Source organism: Patagioenas fasciata, chromosome 17 (genome assembly GCF_037038585.1).
Source record: "Patagioenas fasciata isolate bPatFas1 chromosome 17, bPatFas1.hap1, whole genome shotgun sequence".
Lineage (NCBI taxonomy): Eukaryota > Metazoa > Chordata > Aves > Columbiformes > Columbidae > Patagioenas > Patagioenas fasciata.
In genome coordinates this window covers 3,775,461-3,794,152 of record NC_092536.1, presented here as the reverse complement: position 1 = coordinate 3,794,152, position 18,692 = coordinate 3,775,461, and the positions used below count along the sequence as shown (strand labels likewise).

The 18,692-nt window shown below is 41.0% G+C and overlaps 2 protein-coding genes across 9 annotated transcripts in view; one reads left to right on the top strand and one right to left on the bottom strand.

The window, feature by feature from the left end:
• MPHOSPH9 (M-phase phosphoprotein 9) overlaps window positions 1-16,230 on the bottom strand; it is a 26,492-nt gene extending 10,262 nt beyond the window's left edge. The window contains exons 1-12 of one of the 8 annotated variants that reach the window (XM_071816144.1): window positions 16,032-16,230; window positions 13,522-13,651; window positions 12,476-12,626; window positions 11,043-11,132; window positions 7,601-8,121; window positions 6,385-6,508; window positions 5,223-5,313; window positions 3,888-3,994; window positions 3,338-3,463; window positions 2,097-2,533; window positions 1,013-1,171; window positions 4-91 (exon numbers count right to left, since the gene is read on the bottom strand). In XM_071816144.1, the coding sequence (XP_071672245.1) occupies window positions 4-91; window positions 1,013-1,171; window positions 2,097-2,533; window positions 3,338-3,463; window positions 3,888-3,994; window positions 5,223-5,313; window positions 6,385-6,508; window positions 7,601-8,121; window positions 11,043-11,132; window positions 12,476-12,626; window positions 13,522-13,625 (1,998 nt within the window). In that variant the 5' untranslated portion in view covers window positions 13,626-13,651; window positions 16,032-16,230. Of the gene's footprint in view, window positions 1-3; window positions 92-1,012; window positions 1,172-2,096; window positions 2,534-3,337; window positions 3,464-3,887; window positions 3,995-5,222; window positions 5,314-6,384; window positions 6,509-7,600; window positions 8,122-10,362; window positions 10,397-10,498; window positions 10,596-11,042; window positions 11,133-12,475; window positions 12,627-13,521; window positions 13,652-14,246; window positions 14,269-14,858; window positions 14,965-14,985; window positions 15,521-16,031 lie in introns of those variants that run through there. The other 7 variants (XM_065851990.2, XM_071816146.1, XM_071816145.1 and 4 more) reach the window with 7 other exon arrangements.
• MTRFR (mitochondrial translation release factor in rescue) overlaps window positions 15,922-18,692 on the top strand; it is a 5,013-nt gene continuing 2,242 nt past the window's right edge. The window contains exons 1-2 of the mRNA XM_065851999.2: window positions 15,922-16,093; window positions 18,311-18,610. Of these exons, the coding sequence (XP_065708071.1) occupies window positions 15,961-16,093; window positions 18,311-18,610 (433 nt within the window). The 5' untranslated portion in view covers window positions 15,922-15,960. The remainder of the gene's footprint in view (window positions 16,094-18,310; window positions 18,611-18,692) is intronic.

Genomic DNA, 18,692 nt, shown 5'->3' with positions numbered 1-18,692 from the left:
TACCACTTGATTTTCTAGCATTTTATTCTTATTTTCAAGGGCTTTTATGCGAGCACTTGCTTCATTCAGAGCCGCATCTAAATGGTCGCACCTATTCAGAAGACAGAGATTAGAAAAATCTCTTGCAATTTTAAGATAATCGATCTACACACAGCGTCTCTGCTGGGAAGGGCTGCGGCAAACTGGGAACACGTGCAGAGATCCAGATGGCTCAGAGGGGAAGAGCCGCAGAACCAAAAGCAGCTGAGATGCACCAGAGCAGAGCTCCACTTCAGCTAATTGATGATGCTGTGCGATAATTAATGACTGAGATCATATCGCAAGCTACTTGAACTCCGTAAGTGACTGCTCAGAAGTCACTTTTAATAGAGACGACACACTAGTGCTGTACAAAAGAGCCCCAGCTACCCACACACTTTTACAATTATTCTGAAGGGCGCACATTCTGTAAAGAATTTTAGCTGTCAAAGCTTGGAAGATGTATTTAGACTAGCGATAATGATATAAAAAATCACATCAGATTTTTCTATATAGCAAATGGGTTATGGGTGAGGCACACATGCTCCCATTGTAATATCCAGTCAAAGAGCATTGACTGGCAAATTGCCTTTAAAAAGCGAACAATAAATTCCTATATCACCTGTAATTTTGACACGAAAGGTAAAGAGGGCTGATGTTCACCCGTACGACAGGCGATGACTATCTTACAGCACAGATTTACAAACTGTTCAGGACTACCTCAGCCTGCCAGCCATTCTATACAGGTCAAACAAGACTTCTGGTCCAAACATCATGCTTGCTGCCTAACAAATCATTTTAAACTACTCTTAAACAGCTGTGTTAAATAACGCAAAATTTATACCTAATAGCAAAATATTAGCATCATAGATGCACAAAATGTTCAGAACTGCCAAGTGACAAACTTTTCAAGCTATTCTAAACAAGCATGCTCAGTTTTTAAAGCAGGAAGAGCACCATGTCACAGAGGAAGAGGACAGTTAACAAACAGTACCTGTCAGCAAGATTTTGATTGATTTTCTCCAGCTCTTCAGATGAAGCCGTTCTATGACTTGTCTCGAGCTGCTGCTTCAAGCTCTGTATCTCAGAGTCATAGTAAGCGCGTAGATCAGCTATGTGGCGAGCATGCTTTTCCCTCAAGTTCTGCCTAATCCTATTTTCAAAATTAAGAACGAAACAAAAATATTTGCAGCTATCCACATGAGCATGCGTTGCTGTATCCACCCACATGTGAGAAACTCAGCGTACAAATCTCTCTTGCAGAACTTTGTTGCATTCGTATGAAAGCAAAGAAAGCTTCATCACCTAAGGCAGTGGTGTCCAACACCTAAGACTTGCATAGAAGTCTTCATATTAAAAATATACAAATATATACAACTACAAAGCTTTCCCTTTTCTTCCTTTTTTTGCTATGCACTAGAAACTATGCACGCAAAATTCAAATATGAAAACTCAGACATTGAACTGTCGTGAAGCCACGGCCCCTTCATAAGCCCTCACATATGCAATATACGCCCCAGCTGCTTGTCCATGTGCCAATCATCAGAGCATCAATAACAAATGGGGAATATTTGTTTTTCCTAAGTATGGTAATTCTGTGCTTCTCCCACCGTTTGACTCTAAAAAGGAAAATATAACCCCCACAGAACTTTGAAATTCTCTACCTAAACCACCTCCCTCATGCAGCCTATGAAGGAAGAATGTATTTTAATGTATAAACAGAAATAACCAAAGCATTAAAACACAGCAAATTGTTTTGCCTTCCAGTTAATGCCTTGACATCCAAGGAAGACGGAGAACAAATACCATGCCTTAGATTAAATAGTATGGTCTAAAAAAGATTAAATAGTACAGCCTAAAGACAGACAATTGTAAGTCTTGGAAAATGACTGTTCTATTTATACACCATCTGCAGGGGAGAAGAATAATAAAAAGGAAAAAAAAAGCAGCCATGTCCAGCTATATCCTAAGCAAACAGAACTCACATTTTGTTTGTTTCACTACTATAGTTAAGTTTCACTTCTTTCATGAAAGTACCAACTCTACGACTTTTAAAGAAGAAAAAATACATTACTTACTTTGACATTATCACAGGATCTTCAACAGATGTCACTGAAAGGCTGCATTCTGGCAAACTGCTGTCAGCACACTGAGTAACAGAAGATGGAGTTAGAGTCAGTGTTTCTTCCTCCTCGGCGTTGACTAAATTCTCATTATTAGCATCCGTATATGCCATTGGAAAGGGACAGCTGGTCTGGTGTTCATTTTGGAACGGGTGGTTGCTCCAGAGGTCCAAATGCGCAGCTCTGCTGCTGGCAGGATACTGGGGAGAATCATCTAACTGAGACGAATTACTCGTCTGCGAAAAAGAGTCTGTGTCACAACGACTTGAAAACCCAGGCTCTGCCATGGAGTCTGGAGAAAAAGGAGTCGGCTCTTCAGGAATATTGAAGAAACAGCGTCCTGGGTTCTGCTGACCTGGTTTCATATGCAGGGTTGGGTCCAATGTCAAGATCTAGGAAATAAGTTATAATGCTAAATAAACTGTGATTTAAACTCCATTTCCAAGAACAAAAGTTACCTGAAGATATCAGCAATTCATACAATACATGGCAGGAATTGTATTGAATATTACTACAATTATTTGGTAGCGTCAAGCAGGATGAAGAGACCTGTAACAGCTCAGATGACGATACACGTTCCCAAGGTTTGCAACTTGAGTTTCTAAGTTTCCATTAAGAATAAAAGACATATCTAACATCTGTAGCTGTCTAGAAAACCTTTGAAATCTCAGTTATGTAAAGAGAAGGACCATGATGCCTGCTTGTAAGTTCAAATCATAACTTTGTACAGCTACAAAAATCACTTCATGGATTTTATTAACAAGTTAGTCACACAGTAGCCATCATTACTGGATTTTGTACAAGACCAAAAGCTGTATAAAGAAATAGATATGATAAAGAATATTTCCACAACCTGCCCCTCTTCTGTTTCACGGGTGGAATGAACTGGTCTTACGGGAAGCAGTAAGAAAACCCCAGTCCTGTGACTGCAGTTCCACCTGCATTTCAGCAGCTGCAGCCTCGGCGTGAGCAGATTCCTCCTGCACCAATCTCAAGGTTGTGCAGCAAAGGTCCTTCTCTACCCAGCGTGTTCTTGGAGGTTCTTTTCGCTGGATCCCTTCCCAGTCTGGTTCGTCACACGGCTGCACAAATTGCTGTCCCAGCATCATGCTGGAGGTGGCAGCAGGAGCCGGTGAATGTGAAACCAGCTTGTAACCCAACATCCTCAAACCCAGACGTACAGAAATGACTGTTACCTCTGGTGGGTGACTGGACTGGGAAGAAGGCATAAAATTCTGGTCTGGCAGCTGCTTATTTTCCCTTTGTCTTTTATGATAAATATCCTTCAATGACGAGAGCTTTGTTTCATCAGCAGAAGACAACTTCAACAGGAAAAATTGCTACATTAGTTGATAGGAACACAATCCTCCACCTCCAATATAGATAAACAAGTTGTAGGTGAGTTTAGCTAATACATCAGTTAGAACTGATTTTAGTAGTTTTTAAAGGCAGCTTTATTCAATGCAAACAAATTTTAAAAGGGTCTTTAATGAGGCACATCCACCCTTAATATACTAGTCAGTTTCTTTTTACCTCCCATATACACGATTTCTTTCAAATGACTAAAAGTGGGTAATAAATTCCAGGCTACTTTAGCGAGGGTAAATGAATAACAAAAAAACAGAATATGAGAGACTGAGCTAATGAAAGAGCTCGCAAGGAGAAGTCCACATCTTTCCATTGCAGAAAAAAAGGAAAGATGAGAAGCAACTGTAAGACAACTTTTAAAACACATGCAAAGTTTACCTGATCTGGTGATACTTTTGTGGAGAAAATATCAGCAAACTCGCTTCTGAAATTCTCTGGTAAAGAGTGATACATCTCCTTTTCATCTAACTTCCAGTATGAAAGCCCTGATAAGAAGAAACAATTAAAAAAAGATATTACAGATTTCAAGGTAACAACTATAGAACAGGAATCCCAAAGTCCATTAGTAAGATGTTACTTTGTCAGTTTACAAGAATGCTGTATTGGTTATTTGCATCTATTGCTTAAGAATCTCACTCAAGCATTTGTTACCAGAAGTTACAAAAAATCTCAATGCAAAGCACAGGCCTCATGATCAGTATCACATCACACGGCATCAGTAACAAAAGTGCTAAATGAGTGAAAACGCAGAGATTTACTCTTGTGTTCAAAGAACAAATCCTCATTCACCACAAACTTCCATATTTCTACACTTAAAGCTCATGTTATCCAAGGAATAATCCTCCACAGCCACTTGGTACCACAAACTCTTCAATTTGCTTCTCAACAGTGCTCTACAACATGCAAAAAGCAGACTACCAGGTCTAAGGGACAGCACGAGAGGAACAGATACAGGCTCAATCCCGCGGCAATTTCTTATACGTGTCCCTCTCAACGGGTTGTGAAGAAGCAATAAATATACACAGTTTGCAGGGCTGCATCTCTGTGCCCCTGTTTGTTACCGAAATGAATCCACCCTGTTACGGTCAAAATGTGTGAATTAGTTGTTTGGCTTTCACAAAAACAAAACACCACGACAAAAACAAGAAAAACACACAAAAAACCCAAACGCCAAACCCCCCAAACCACCACAACTACCCCTCAAAAGTAAAACTAAACCACAAAAAAGCAACACCCCTCACCCCCCGATTAAAGAATCACACACACTGTACTGTTTTGTTCTTGTATATTCACAGAGTCACTGAATCCTCCCTTTGCCCTACAAGAATTCTAACCCCAGCACCATGCACTCCTACCACTACTAGACCAGCAATACTAATATTTGAAAGGTTGCTTGGTACCCCACCACGACTTTAATAACAATTACATTCTTGAAAGAGCTTTAAACATAAAGCTCAGCTTTGAAATATCAAGAAATCTGAAGAAAGAAATTGCTGCATGTCCTATATGTGCCAGCAGTGACACGCGGGAGCTCCCATCAGCTCGAAATGCAGAAGCAAGAAAAGCAGAATTGTGCCATAGCAAAGTTGAATAGCTTGTCAGTGCTCAAACCCTCCTCAGCTCCCCAAAGCTGTTGGAGATGCATTGTAACAAGAAAGTTAAAAAGTGAGAAATCAAGAGTAAAAGAAATTAAGTGCAGGAAATTAACTATACCTGAAGCTTCAGACACTAAGGAATTCGGACTTTCATTAGGTTGGTTGAGGTAAAAAGTGTAAGGTGGCAAAGCAGCACCGCTATGGTTTGCCTAAAACAACGAAGGAAAAACAATTAATAAGGAAAATTGCAAGACAAGGAAGAAAAAAAAAATTTAAAAAGGTTACCATTTTTTAAAATATTGCATGTAAATGTTATTAGTCTTTTAAAGCAGAGAGATTAAACTTCATTATACAACATGATTCAAACCTATACAATTTATATTGAGGGCAATCACAGTCAAAAGGTGAATTAAGCTAAGCCACAACGTGACCACAGGGAACAAGACAGACCCTGCCTTGTATCAAGCGACTCATATTTGCTAATTCTCCTATCCTCTTGTAGGTGGACTCATTCACAGAGTTTCAGGAGTTATTTCCTTAAAAACAGCATAATGAGGGAGGTTTGTGACAGTTACTACAGCAATAGGCATTACCACAAATGCTTCTGAAGAGCCAGTTCATTTCCTAAATGTGTGCTGCAGGGGTTGGTTACTTTTAGCAACTAGTGCTGTAGCTGTGCTTGGAGCAGTTCAATTTGGCCAAATCACAGTTATACACAGGCAGAAAAGAAGGTATTAGTCTGATATCAACAATACCAAAAAAAAAAAAGCTTCGATTTTAGCATAAGAGGCTGCTAAGAACACTAAAAAAGCACAAACCAAACTAAACTAAAGAATCCTTCCGCCTTAAAAATCCCAACATGGAAGAACAAAGTCCTGAACAAAGTGGCCAATGCCTCCACAAACAGTTGTGTGCGCCAAAAGAGACATTACCGGCTGAAATCCAAGGTCCTTCCAAAAATTATATGGCACAATAAATTAGCATGACCTGAAGCTCTAATTGAGAATGTGATTATTATTTCTATAAAGAAAGAACACTTTGCCATTTCGGTAAATTAAGGCAAAAATGAGGGAACAAATAAAATAAGCCAGAATAGCCATGTGAGGAAGTATAGAATGATCCAAGAAGTAAACTCTGACCATGTTAACTTTAAACATATAATTGGGAACACCATTACTCAAATGCTTAAAGCTAAGTATGAAGGCAGGTGCTGAACATCGAAAAAATACCAGTGACAAGAATAAAATTAGAAAAACATCATAAAATAAAAAGATACTTACATTCTCAAGGGGTAATTTCTTTGCTTGCTCATTTTCATGCATAGAGTTCACACATACTTCTTCGGTGTTTATTCTTTTTGGTTGGTTTTGTTTCAACTTTTGTGCCCATGATGTTAAAGATTTACTAGATGGTAAGAAATACACACATATACTCTAAGTACATGAGCCCGTTTCAGTGGAGACACAAATTATTTCAAAAGCTGTCTTAGAAAGGATTTTCAAGCTGAAACACACTCTTGAATTGAGCTTCTCTAGCTCTAAGTTTCCCTGGAAGTCCATGAATTGCAGCCACTCCCTTCATGGCACTGCAACATGAATCAAAATAGTGGAAAAAAAGCCAGAAGGGAACGTATCAATGGGGTTCTGATCTACCCTATATGCCAAGATAACACATTTCCAAACTAAGTTCTCTAAAGAAAGGCGGTTCTGTGTTTTTTTACATACTAGTAAAATGCAAGTTAACTTTCACGACTCTGTTTTTACAAAAGAGGGAAAGTTTTTATCTCTGCGAACTCCTATCAGGGACTCACAGGCAACTCGCTGCCCACAAGGGTTTTGATATAGCTCATAAGCACATGGAGCTGCTGCCGCTACAGCCCAGTCTGACAGGGAGGGGAAAGTCTATTGTTAAATTCTGTGCAACTACAGCAGCCCTTGGGCAGTGCTGGTAACAAATCAGCTGGCCAGCCTTTCAAAAAAACCCTTGGTAGATCCACCCACCTCTTGAATAGAGTAAAACAACAACAAAAAAAGATCAACTCCAAAAAACCCACCACAAAACGAAAAACTTCAAACATGTGGCTGTTGTCTGACACAATTTATCACTGTAATGCATGCATATAAACCAGCTAAAAAGACTGGTTGAGCACAACAGCAAAGTGTCAGTCATAACAAACTGAAAATCAACACTTAAAATTCTGGTGCACAGATAAACACTCTATGCAAACTGGATCTTAGCTAAAATTTGCAGTACAAAGCAGACTTCACATCCCCCCCCCAACATATCTACAAGAGATAAACACTGCAGATGCAAATATGCATCAGACAGAAACATTAGGCTAAACAAATAACTTTCTCTACCAAGAAGCATAGTATTTTTTTTGTTTACAATTGAGAAATTCTATGCAATTCTTTCATGTTTCCAGTTAGCAACAGCTATTTACTGAATGGGGATAGTCTACAATAAATTAACATATTTAGAAAGTTGGTCACTTACCTGGGTTTTTTTCCACATTGAGCCTCATCAACTTTAGGTTCAGATTCAGCACGAAAAACTAAAATATCGCTCCTTCCCGACAAAAATTTTTCCTCTATTTTTGGGGGGTAAAGTTCTCTTTTCTTTTGAACATCGGCTACGGCTGCGTCACGCTGCAATACTGCTGCATCACCCTGTCCTTGGGAAGTTTTCTCCATGCAGTCTGTGCACTGGATAGCGTCGTTCGATGTGCCAGGGTTCAGTTCGGAGGCAGAACATGTACCATGCCCACTATTCACTGAAGCATCATTTCCAAGACATTCCTGATGCAGATCAGATGCATTTGGCTGACTTTCCGCCTCATTTGATCTAAGTTGATTGACAATGCACTCGTTTTCTTCAAAGACTTCAGAACGCATCCCCATTTCACTCTCTAGTGATGAGAAAGTGTCTGGAAGCTTGGCAGGCAAACTTCTGCTCTTGCCGGCACCCCAGTTGCTGGTCTGTAATTTCACCAACTGCCTTATCTCATCCTGAATCAGCTACAGGAAAACAAAAGGCAAATTCCTATGAGATCATGCCACAAATCACATTCATGTTTTGATGCATCTTCATGTTATTAGTGAGAGAATTAAGAGTACTTATTTCAAATAACTCACATTTTTCAATGTGTAGACATCTCATGCATAAAGTAGACATATGCTAACAGTAAAATGTGCATGGTAACAACTCTGAACTCCATGCAGTGAATTACAGGTCTCAGTACTCACTTATTAATGTAAAAAATCACGCATGCATGTATTCACTACGTGCCTTCAGAACCACAGTTACCTACCAGCCAGCTAAAGAACTATCAACAAGCAATGTGTGTATCAGAAGTGGACAAAAGTATTTTGCTAAAGTGAAGTCTAAAAAAATGTATGACTTGGTAATACATTTTTAAAGATTGCAAGGATGCTTTAATGGAAGTGTAAACCATATCTATTACACTAATAGGAATAATGTACCTCTGTAAGATTATTTGCGTAAAACTTGACTTTAAAATATCTGATTTAGATAATATGTTATTAGGCAGTTCGTATAATACAAAGATCTATATTTTGCTTGTTTTGGTATCTGATTGAGTGAAGCAAACCTGTAACAAGATCGCCAGCTTAAACAGGTTACTCCTTAGTCTACAATGTCTGCAAAGTTATTTCAGCATATTCGATCAGTAATAGTTTTTTAAAAGGTTTACAGTTGTGCCCTGGCAAACAGCTCTGAGAAACAACAAACGCTTTTGGCAAGGGCTACGAAAAGATTTCAGGTAGTGCCCACGGCCGCGTCCTTCGGGCAGCGACCAGCACTTGTGCAGAGTCCTACCCAGATTACTGACTGCGTGAGCGCACGACTCTCGTTGCACAAGACCAGAGGATGTAGTTGTTTTCAAGAATACATTTCAAACTAATTCCCTCGGGGGTGAAAGAAAAAAGAAAGAATGAATTGCAATGATTTTACCATGGAACCCTAATACTACTTTTTTCACAGAACTACAGTACATTACTCACATACAAATAGCAAGTGGAAAGCACAAATTGAACAAAAGTCATTTGTTCTCAGAAAGTAAGAAATAAAAAATAAGACAATTTCAGAGGAACCTACATGTAACACGAGTCAGCACCAAACTTCATGTTTTACTAACTCGTGATAGAATTAACTATTGAATTTCAGCTCAGTCTAAGCCAAAAAGAAAAAAACAAAGCCATAAAAAAAATAAAACAGGGATGAAGTTTCTGCAACAACAAAGTTTTTTGTTGTGCCAATGATTTCAACCATGACCACAGCAATCATTTGCATTTTAATTCTATGATTCAACTCTGACAAGGAAAGTAGGGAAGGAACAACAAAAGGGCACAAACAGAATTGGGGAGGAGGGAACCTGAACAGATTCTCTGCTGACATTTAATCTCTGTTATTAATACCTTGTGCGGGAAAAGTGAAAGGCTACTATTCCAATTAAATAGCACTTCCCTATGCATAATCCCAAATAATTCCAAGAGAAGAAAAGCCCTCGAAAAATGAGATGACTTCTCTATAGTTTAGGGATTGTAGGGAACCATTTTTTTAAGTCCTCTTCAATAAAGTCTGATCTCAGGATTATCTACAAGTGGTAACAGTTTGTCATTAGGACACTAGTCATCTAGGGTATAAATCACACAAACCAAAGACTGAGTGCACGGATTCCAAAATGAACTCAAGGTCTGCTGATCCGTATTTTCACATGGATGAAGATGTATTTGTATAAGCACAGTGGGTCTTTGAACACAGCGCAGTGCAAACCTTATCTCAGAGTCAGGTCAATGCTAATGCAGCATCTTGTTTTTCCACCCCAAACTGTAGATTATTGGTTTTGCCTTTTTATCACTCTTATCAGAATGGGTTGAGCTGCCTGTATTTCAGTATCTTCACTAGGTCACTGCTATACCAGGTGAAGTTTGGAATAGCTCCATCTGTTTTTTTCTAATGCACTCATACAACTAAGTTATAGCTGTTGATTTTATATTTAGCGTGGCAATTCATGCAGTTAGTAAATCCCTGCTGATACCACAAGTTCAGCTCTTCCAGAGGTAGCCTTTCCTATTCATAACGACAAAAACCGGCAAAGCCAACACAATGGATTAACAACACGTGAATCAAACCACTACAGTAAGAGGAAGGAAATACAAGAGTAAGGAAACACCAGTGGGACAAAAATGATGAGATGGGAGCAGGGAGAAACAGGAGAAAGGATAAAAGGACAGTACCTCGTTAATTCAGTTCAGGAACTGCTGATTACTACTAGTGTAGAGGGCGTCAGGAAAGGGAAGGGAAAAACAGCAACCAAAATGATGAAGACATTAAGCATTATATATTTATAGAATTACTGTCTCTCATACATACATATACATGTCTTCTGTTTTACTGGATAAATATGGTTCAGCAAAGATGTGAATCTTCACATGGGTCATTTTGCATTCTTAGAAAGGAGACTGTTCAACTGAAGGGTGAAACAAGTTACAGTGAATGTTTTCCTGTGCTATTGTCTAGATGAGGGAATGACAAGTTGCATAATATTTTCTAATGAAGAGAAAATTAGAAATGATACAGTCTAACAGTTAAGAAAAAACAGCTTGTACCTACAAAAATCCAGTTATTGTGTGGGCATTCTAAACCAAATGTTTGTGAGCACAGAACAACTGAAAACAAATAATCTAAGAATCTTTACTTCTGAAATGGTTTCTACCAGTTATTATGTTAATTAGCCAAAGCTGTCTCAAATATGCATCCTGTAAATTGGCATTCCACTTCCATTAACTGCCGGTCTGATACACTTACAGAAAAATACAGGAGTGCCAGAGACGGTAGTGTATTGTTTTGGAGGGGAGTAGCAGGGAGAAAATCAACATTCAGCCTAATCTACCTACATAAACAAATCATTACTTACTTGGATTTGATGGTGGAACTGCTCTTGCTGGGCAACTATTTGTTCCTGACATTGTTTTTCTACCAGTCTCAATAACTGTAGCCACCTTGTCTATTAAATCACAAAGTAAAATAATTAAACAACAGTCATGATGCATCACTCAGCTTTTACTCTAGATACACAATAGTTTTACAATCTTATACTTGGGCGTCGACATAATACAAGGTTTAGTAACAGCACTGTTCTTGTCCACACCACAATACATGCAGCCCCCTGCATGTCAATCAATGGAAACAATTTGCTATGAACGCTCTCTCTTCAAAAAATGTCCCTCAAGGCAGCAAGATAACACATCTCTACAATTTAAGTTTGGTTTAAAAAAACAAACCAATGAACTAACAAGGGAAATAGTTATTCTAATTTTAAAAAATCAAATTACTCTGAAAGTAGAAATAGCTGGCAGGAAAGGACTGACAAATGTTGGAAAAGTTGCTTCCAGTTCAATATATTATAGGCAATTTTAAAATTGATAATTAAACATCCCTATGTCCAGTGAACCATTCGCTTCAGTAAGAAACTCTTCCTTTCAACAATCCAGCTCAAGGTCCCAATGCATAACCTTTTAGTGAAAACAAAGATGGGGTTCCTAAAATGTGGTAAAATCTGAATTTTAACAGCTATTATATGCTAATGCTTATGGAGCCTGATACTTGAAGCACAGGACATGGGACACAGAATGCATGTGCATAGACACAGACATCTATATTCTTTTCGCGGAGCTGCTAAAAAGCACCAAAATAAGCATCTGTCAACAGACAGTTTGGTGGATCCTAGCCAGAAAGCTCAAAAATTCTGCAGGCACAAGCCCATGGTGTGGAAACCTGATGTTCCTTATGGAGACTAAAAATAATGATAAAATTTAAAATAAACACGGACAAAACATTAAAAAAAAGAGCTAGAGAGAATTAGCTCATTGAACCTACATTATGATTTTGGTGTTGTTTTAAATCTGGAAACAAACTTATCATCGACACATCTTCACAAATGAAATATATAAATAGTTCAACTAAAACAGAGCCATTTTTAGAAGGAAAACTTCTAATTCCTAGCATCATTTCATGGCAGTTTGAAGTGCTACAGTTTCAAAGGTTTAAATTTATCAGTTGAAAAACTTGCAATCTTTAAGTACTGTAACTCTGAAAAAAATATTCACATCTGTATTGGAAAACACGAAGATTAAAAGTTGAGATATTGTAAAAAGCGAAGATGAAATTGCAATAAAATCCATCCATATGATTTGTTCATACATTTTAAAAGGATTTGTCCCATCATGAAGAATAAACACACATATATATGGATCTTACTGCTAAACGATATCGTTAGATCCATCTTCCAAAATGCAAAGACAATAAATTAATGTGTGTATTTTTTTAATAAACCTTAAAATCAAATACCTCGCAGGTCTTCACGATTTCTGAGTCACCATCTCCAATGTTGTGGATATCTTGCAGGAAGGAGTCGAGCAGCCCAACAGATCCAGACATTAATGAGGATCTGGTGTTCCCTGAGTAACCAGAAACTCCATTGGAACTGGATGAAGGACTCCTAGCGAAACATGAGGAAAAACATTTCAATTATTTATTGGGCCAGTTGTCCAACAAAGTGGCCAAAATAACATATGCTATGCAGCCATAAAAGAATTATACACTTAATTTAAATTGTGACTCTCATCATGCTGAAAAAACAGACCAATACCGTCATAAGAATACGGACGTTTTACAAGAAAATGCCAAAGAATCCACAACATGCTTCATTCTTATCGTACATACCATTAAAACGCAGTAGCTTTCCACGAGAGACAGCATCATCAGCACAGATATTACTGCATGCTAGTACCACTGTCAATAAATACAACTTTTCTTCAAACCTATCTGCTTCTTCATAGATTCCGAGCTCAGAAGTTAAAAGAGAGAAGCTTCTGCGTAATGATCTATGAAATCCAAGACTACTGCCTCCTTTTGAGAGTTACACACGCAGTAAGCAACTTGTAATTCCCATCTTAACAGGTCAGTCAAGAACTTCTCTTAATCTGCTGCTTAGGCCATTAGTCCACATTTGCCCTTCTTATTCACTGGGAAAACGCTGGGCACTGAACAGAAAAACTGTTCGATTTATCTAAGCTGCTGATCTTTACAAATGACTTGGCGTAACACACGATCTTTCCAAAAAGTCATGTCTTATAATTTGTCCAAGACAGGTTTCCCATCCTGCATTCTAAGAGACACAAGGCAATGGAAGTTACTAAGTTCAAGGGAGACTTAACAGTTCTTTCAGTAAAGCTCTTCTCACTCAGGATTATACCTGCAAATTTAAAAGACCACTAAAATATATTGCAGGATATTACATATAGTTTCACCCTAGTAACAACGTTACTGTAAAAACATACTGAGCAAAACAAAAATAATAAAAATAGTTGTTAGGAATTCCTTCAACACATTACCTGTTACAATTGAAACTGCAGACAGAGCTGTGGGTTTTTCTGACATCAGAGTCTGCAGAAGATGAAGGGATTTCTTGTCCAGTATTCACATCACCCCTTTCCATATCTTAGGCTCAAGTATGACATTACCCTGAAAGTATAAAGAAGCATCACCCTCTTAATTTAAGAAACCATCTGAGTGTATTGTTTGAATAAACATAATTTAATTAAGAGATGGATGTTTTAGCCAAATCACCCCAGAAAGTGACAGGATTCCAAAAACAACCTCTCCTCCTTGCCCTGTGCTGTGTTTGCCAACAGGTGCTACATAAGCAGCCTTGTATTTGCTGCGACTCCTACAAATCCCAAAGAGATGCCTCGTTGTGCTTCACACACCTAAACTGGGCTGTAAAGGGCATCTGAACCAAACCATTCCAGGTAGAACAGCATTTTGTTTGATTGTTGTTTAAATCTGAGGTTCCACTGTTTTTGAGACTTCTGTGAAACACAATTAATAAAGAAAGGGGCTGCTGTCAATGTATTTAGATCTGCTGAATGGGAGTCTGCGTCTTCGCTGGAAGAAACACACACTTTAAAAACCTGGGACCTACTGAGTTAAGACTACAATTCGGCTATACAGCTATTTGTGTACATGATATTTGGCTTCTCTTACCACAGAATGCTTATTATTAGTATACAACATCAATTAAAAAAGCTTTAAAACTGTTTTGAGCTACATTTCTTACCAATTAACAACGAAATGTAGTCAATCAGGAATCCCACAGCACTTAAAACCAGCAGCTGGTTAACTGAAAGCATCATAAATAAATAAATACTACTTGTACAATGGTCTTACAGCGGCAGTTTACAAGAACAGCTGTAGAGAGACTAAAATATTCTTCCAGTTTCCACGCTTTCATCAAGAAAACACTTGAAATACATTGATTAATCAGTTCTCCTATAGTGCTTATTTCAGCATCTTCTACACCCTGGTGAATTCATCCTGTGTTCTAACACTGAAGAAAAACCTTACAATCATTTCACGGATGGAGAACAAGAAGAGACATTAAGAAATATTATCTTAGTGGTCTGTGATAAGACTAAGAATAAATCCTTGATGCCTTAAAGAAGTACACCACCTTCCAAGTACAACCATTCATCTTTAAGGGTTTGCAAGGGCATGCTCCTGGCTTTACAGATTTAAGTTTTCATTATTTGTATGTACATAGAGATACATCTCTAATAGTTTCCAAAATATAAAAAATTATTTCCACCAGAACAAAACTGAATAGCTGTCTGATTATTCCGTTTTACTGGAGCCTGTTTGGCTTCAGCAGAAATGTTTTCCAGCTACTCACTCAAGCTATCTCCTCTGTGCAGGGCTGAAAATGCAAGAACTGGAATGAAGTTATCACAGATGCACATATCCCTTTGGCAGAGCTTCTTAGGATAAACTAAGGGAAATACATTTTTTTAAAAAGACACCTTTCTTCTTTTCCTAGTGGTCAGAAGTCCAGAAAACGTGAAGGTTATCAGGCATCGACCCTGACAGATAAAGCAGAAGCTGCAAGTGCCTCTGGAGCAGCTCAATGGTGGGGGCTGCATCAGTCACTCCCACCTCCCCAGGAGGAAATCATGGGTGGCCTATCGCAGCAGCACAGCGCATGGGTGGGACTTCGCTGTGGCAAAGCCTCATTTCATAACCTCATTAGAAGTCTGTTTGCACTAAAAAAAAATATTAAGTGAGCTATAACTGGGCTAAGGAACAGCTAAGCTGTCATCCACTGTTTCCATAGTGCACAACAGTCCTCATACGGCCAAGTCGCTACATAAAGGAGCAGGATTATAAAAATAAGATACAGATTATTTCGACTTATCAGTGCAGATTTAGATGGAAGCAGCCGGGGCAGCGCAGCCCCGCAGCCCGCGGTTCTGCATCTCCTCCCGGGCTGCTGCCCCTCGCAGAGCGCGCAGGGGTGACACTGCACCTCGGTCCCCGCTGCCCCACATCTCCCCGAGAAGGGACAGCGAGCCTGTGTGCTCTACAGCCCCCTCCCCTCAGGGAGCTCCCCCGTCCCCTCACAAGTGATCCCCTCCCACCATGTCTGTCCCCTCACGGTCGCCTCTCCTCAATCAGTGACCTGCTCCCCAACTCCGTCCAACCACCCGGGTTTCCTCGTCTCATAAGTAACCCCCTCCCTCCAGCTCGCCCCCTCAGGCTCGGTCACCCCTCACCCTCGGCTCTGCCACCCGGGTTCCCCTCCCCCAGACATGCACCCCCACTCACGGACTCCGCCCCCACCGCCCTCCCTCAGGTGAAGCTCCGCCCCTACACTCCCATTGGGCAGCTTCCCCTCGAGGTCCGGGATGTTGACAGCGCCGCCGCCTCGGATTGGCTGGGAGGCCCGCCACTCATCGGGGAAAGGGGCGGGGCGGTGGAGGCGGCCTCGCGGCGCTGGGATGCGGCCAAACGCAGCAGCGCTGCCGGCTTGGGCCCCGCCAGCTGTTGCCGGAGCTCGCCCGGTTCCTACCTGCATTTCCGGGAGCCCACGACGAAGCGTCCGCAGCTGCCTCCTCCAGCGGCCGTTAGGCGGTAAACAGGCGCGGCCCACCGCCTCCTTCCCGGCGATTGGCGGCCGAGTTTCGAACGTGGTGGGGTAGGGGGCGCTCGAGGAAGAGTTCAGCTCGATGATTGGCCGTCTTGACCGCGCGCCAGGCCGCGCCTTCCGCTCTGATTCGCTACGTGGTAAAGTACGCGCGCCGCCGCGAGGCGATTGGCTTGTGCGGCTACGCGCCGCACGGCTTCGCAGATCCTGATTGGTAGTGGCTGCGAGGCGCGCGTAAGCCCGCCCTTTGCACAAGCGATTGGCTTTCCAAATGCCAATCAGCCTGGAGGTAACGCCCTACTCCGTTGGGGTGCGCATGCGCAGAGGCGCCCGCCGGTGCGCGGGACCGCAGGGGTTGGTGCGGGAGTGCGCAGCCGGACGCGCCTGCGCAGTGCGGGGCAGGAGGGGGCGGTGGTGCGCGCCCCGAGTCGCCTGAGGTAAGAGGCAGCGGCGGGGCCGGGAGCGGCACCGGGGAGCTGCCCCTGCTCCGCCCGGGGCCGGGCTGCGGAGCGACCCGGGTCTCTCAGCCCGGAGGGTGGGCCGGTGTCGCGGCGCGGTGACCGCGAAGCTGCTGTCCAGGGCCTCGGTGCCGGCGTGTGGCAGCGCATCCCTCCGGGCGCTCGGCGGCTCTGCTGGAATCTCGCTGCTCGCTCTGTCTCCTGGATGCGTGGGCCAACAGATGCAGTTGCTTGGGCGAAGTTTTCGGCGAAAGTTGCTTTAAAACACAGTTTAAGTGATTATCCCGAGCGTGCGGCGCAGTGTCGCTGCTCCGCCGCCACCCGTGTGTCCAACTGCCCGTGTCCCTCCCAGTGACACTGAGCGGCCGGTCCCTTCTGTAACTGCTTAAAAACTGGGAGATGGATGTTCTGATTGACACAGCTCTTCTGTGGGCTATGCTTAAAAATCCCATAACCAAAGCGCTTTTTTTCTTTTTTAATTAAAGCATTATCTTAAGATCTTTTTTGCATTGTAATGGAGTGTTTCTTGAATCTCGATAAAATTCTCCAGTACTTTCTAGGTTTGCTTTTGTTTTATAGCATCAAGTAATAGAAATACAGCGAACATGATTTTTTACCTTATTAATTGAGGCAGCTCAGAGCTGTCAGTTTTGGTTTCAAAAAATACCCCTTGGAACAGGTAGTGCCCACATTAAACTGGCTGTTAAGGCTCATTTCTGAACTCTAGTTGTTCTGCTCATTTATTTCTGCATGGTTTTTGCAGAAAAATAGTTACTATCTACTAGTGCCACCAAGTGGACATCTTAACTTGCCAATAAAAGCTTTATGAAAACTATTTCAACAATTATGTTCAACTTTTATGGATATTTATTGCTAATTGCCACTTCTTCATACGCTGAAGTATTTTCTTCTGAATGAAATAAAACATTTTAAGCATCACAGCATATATTGTTTTAATTGCTTACGCATTGCCTTGTTGGAGAATGGCATTTGACAGCAGGAGAACCTGACATTCCTTGTTATCCATGAGGATAACGCATGTTTCCATGCAATCTTTTCTGCCTTTGTTAGTAACCTGACTTGGGAAAAATCAGAATGTGAAACAGTTGAAAACCCAGATCTTCTTTTTGGATTGTTTTGTTTTCCCTCCACCTCCTCTATGCAGTTTCCATGACTCTGAGCCAGCCAACACAGGAAGCCAAGATGTTATTAGGCCGGTTACGTTATACAAATTTACTGCTTCTTCCAGCAGATTTTATTCGATAGTTTAGAGCCCTGTTAAGGCAACCTCAGAGAATTCCTGCAGCCTCACAGCTCTCCCTTCCATGTAGTTCAAGCTTGTGGCCACATGTGAATTGCAGGAACTGCTGCCACTAAGACACAACCTGGGCAACAAGTGGAGCATCCACTGAGGCTTCCCGGTCACACTACAAGATACGAATGTCCTCACTTTCCTTTTTATTTTTTAAGATATCTTTAGTATTTTCCAAGCGTTGGTAGGAGTTCTAATCTATTTACTGTTTTCTGGATCCCTTTCAACAATAAAATAATAACTTTGACTATTTTAAGAAACCTAATTGCAATGAGAACTTAAGTTCCATTTTGAAGTGGTAAATATTTCTAGGCAAATGCCTATGAAACCAGTTCAATATCCTTGAAAATAAATCTATCAAAATGTGCAGCTAAACCAGATCATCCTAAAAAAAGGATTCTCACAGTAAACTCCGTTCCCCGCTTCTGTTTCAGGTTTCATTCCAGACAAACTCCGTCCTCGCTTCTGTATGAATGTTCCAAGTTTCTTTCATTTCACGTTCTTCCTGAGAGAAGTACGAACACCAGCATGGAGCCGGTGGATTTGGAGGACGCAGCAGTTTTCTGTGCCCAGAGTGCCCTCACGTCAGGCAGCAGGGAAGAATTCATCTTCCAATCTCCTTGGACTGACTGAGGCAGAGTTAAAAGAACAGTTTGTAAGAGGTGATGGCCCAGGAGGTCAGGCCACAAATAAGACAAACAACTGTGTTGTCTTGAAGCATATTCCATCTTTTATTTCATTACATCAGTCACGAATTGCATCATGTCTTTCAAGTCTCCTTGCCTAGGAAAGCGTATTCACAGTGCAAATGTAACG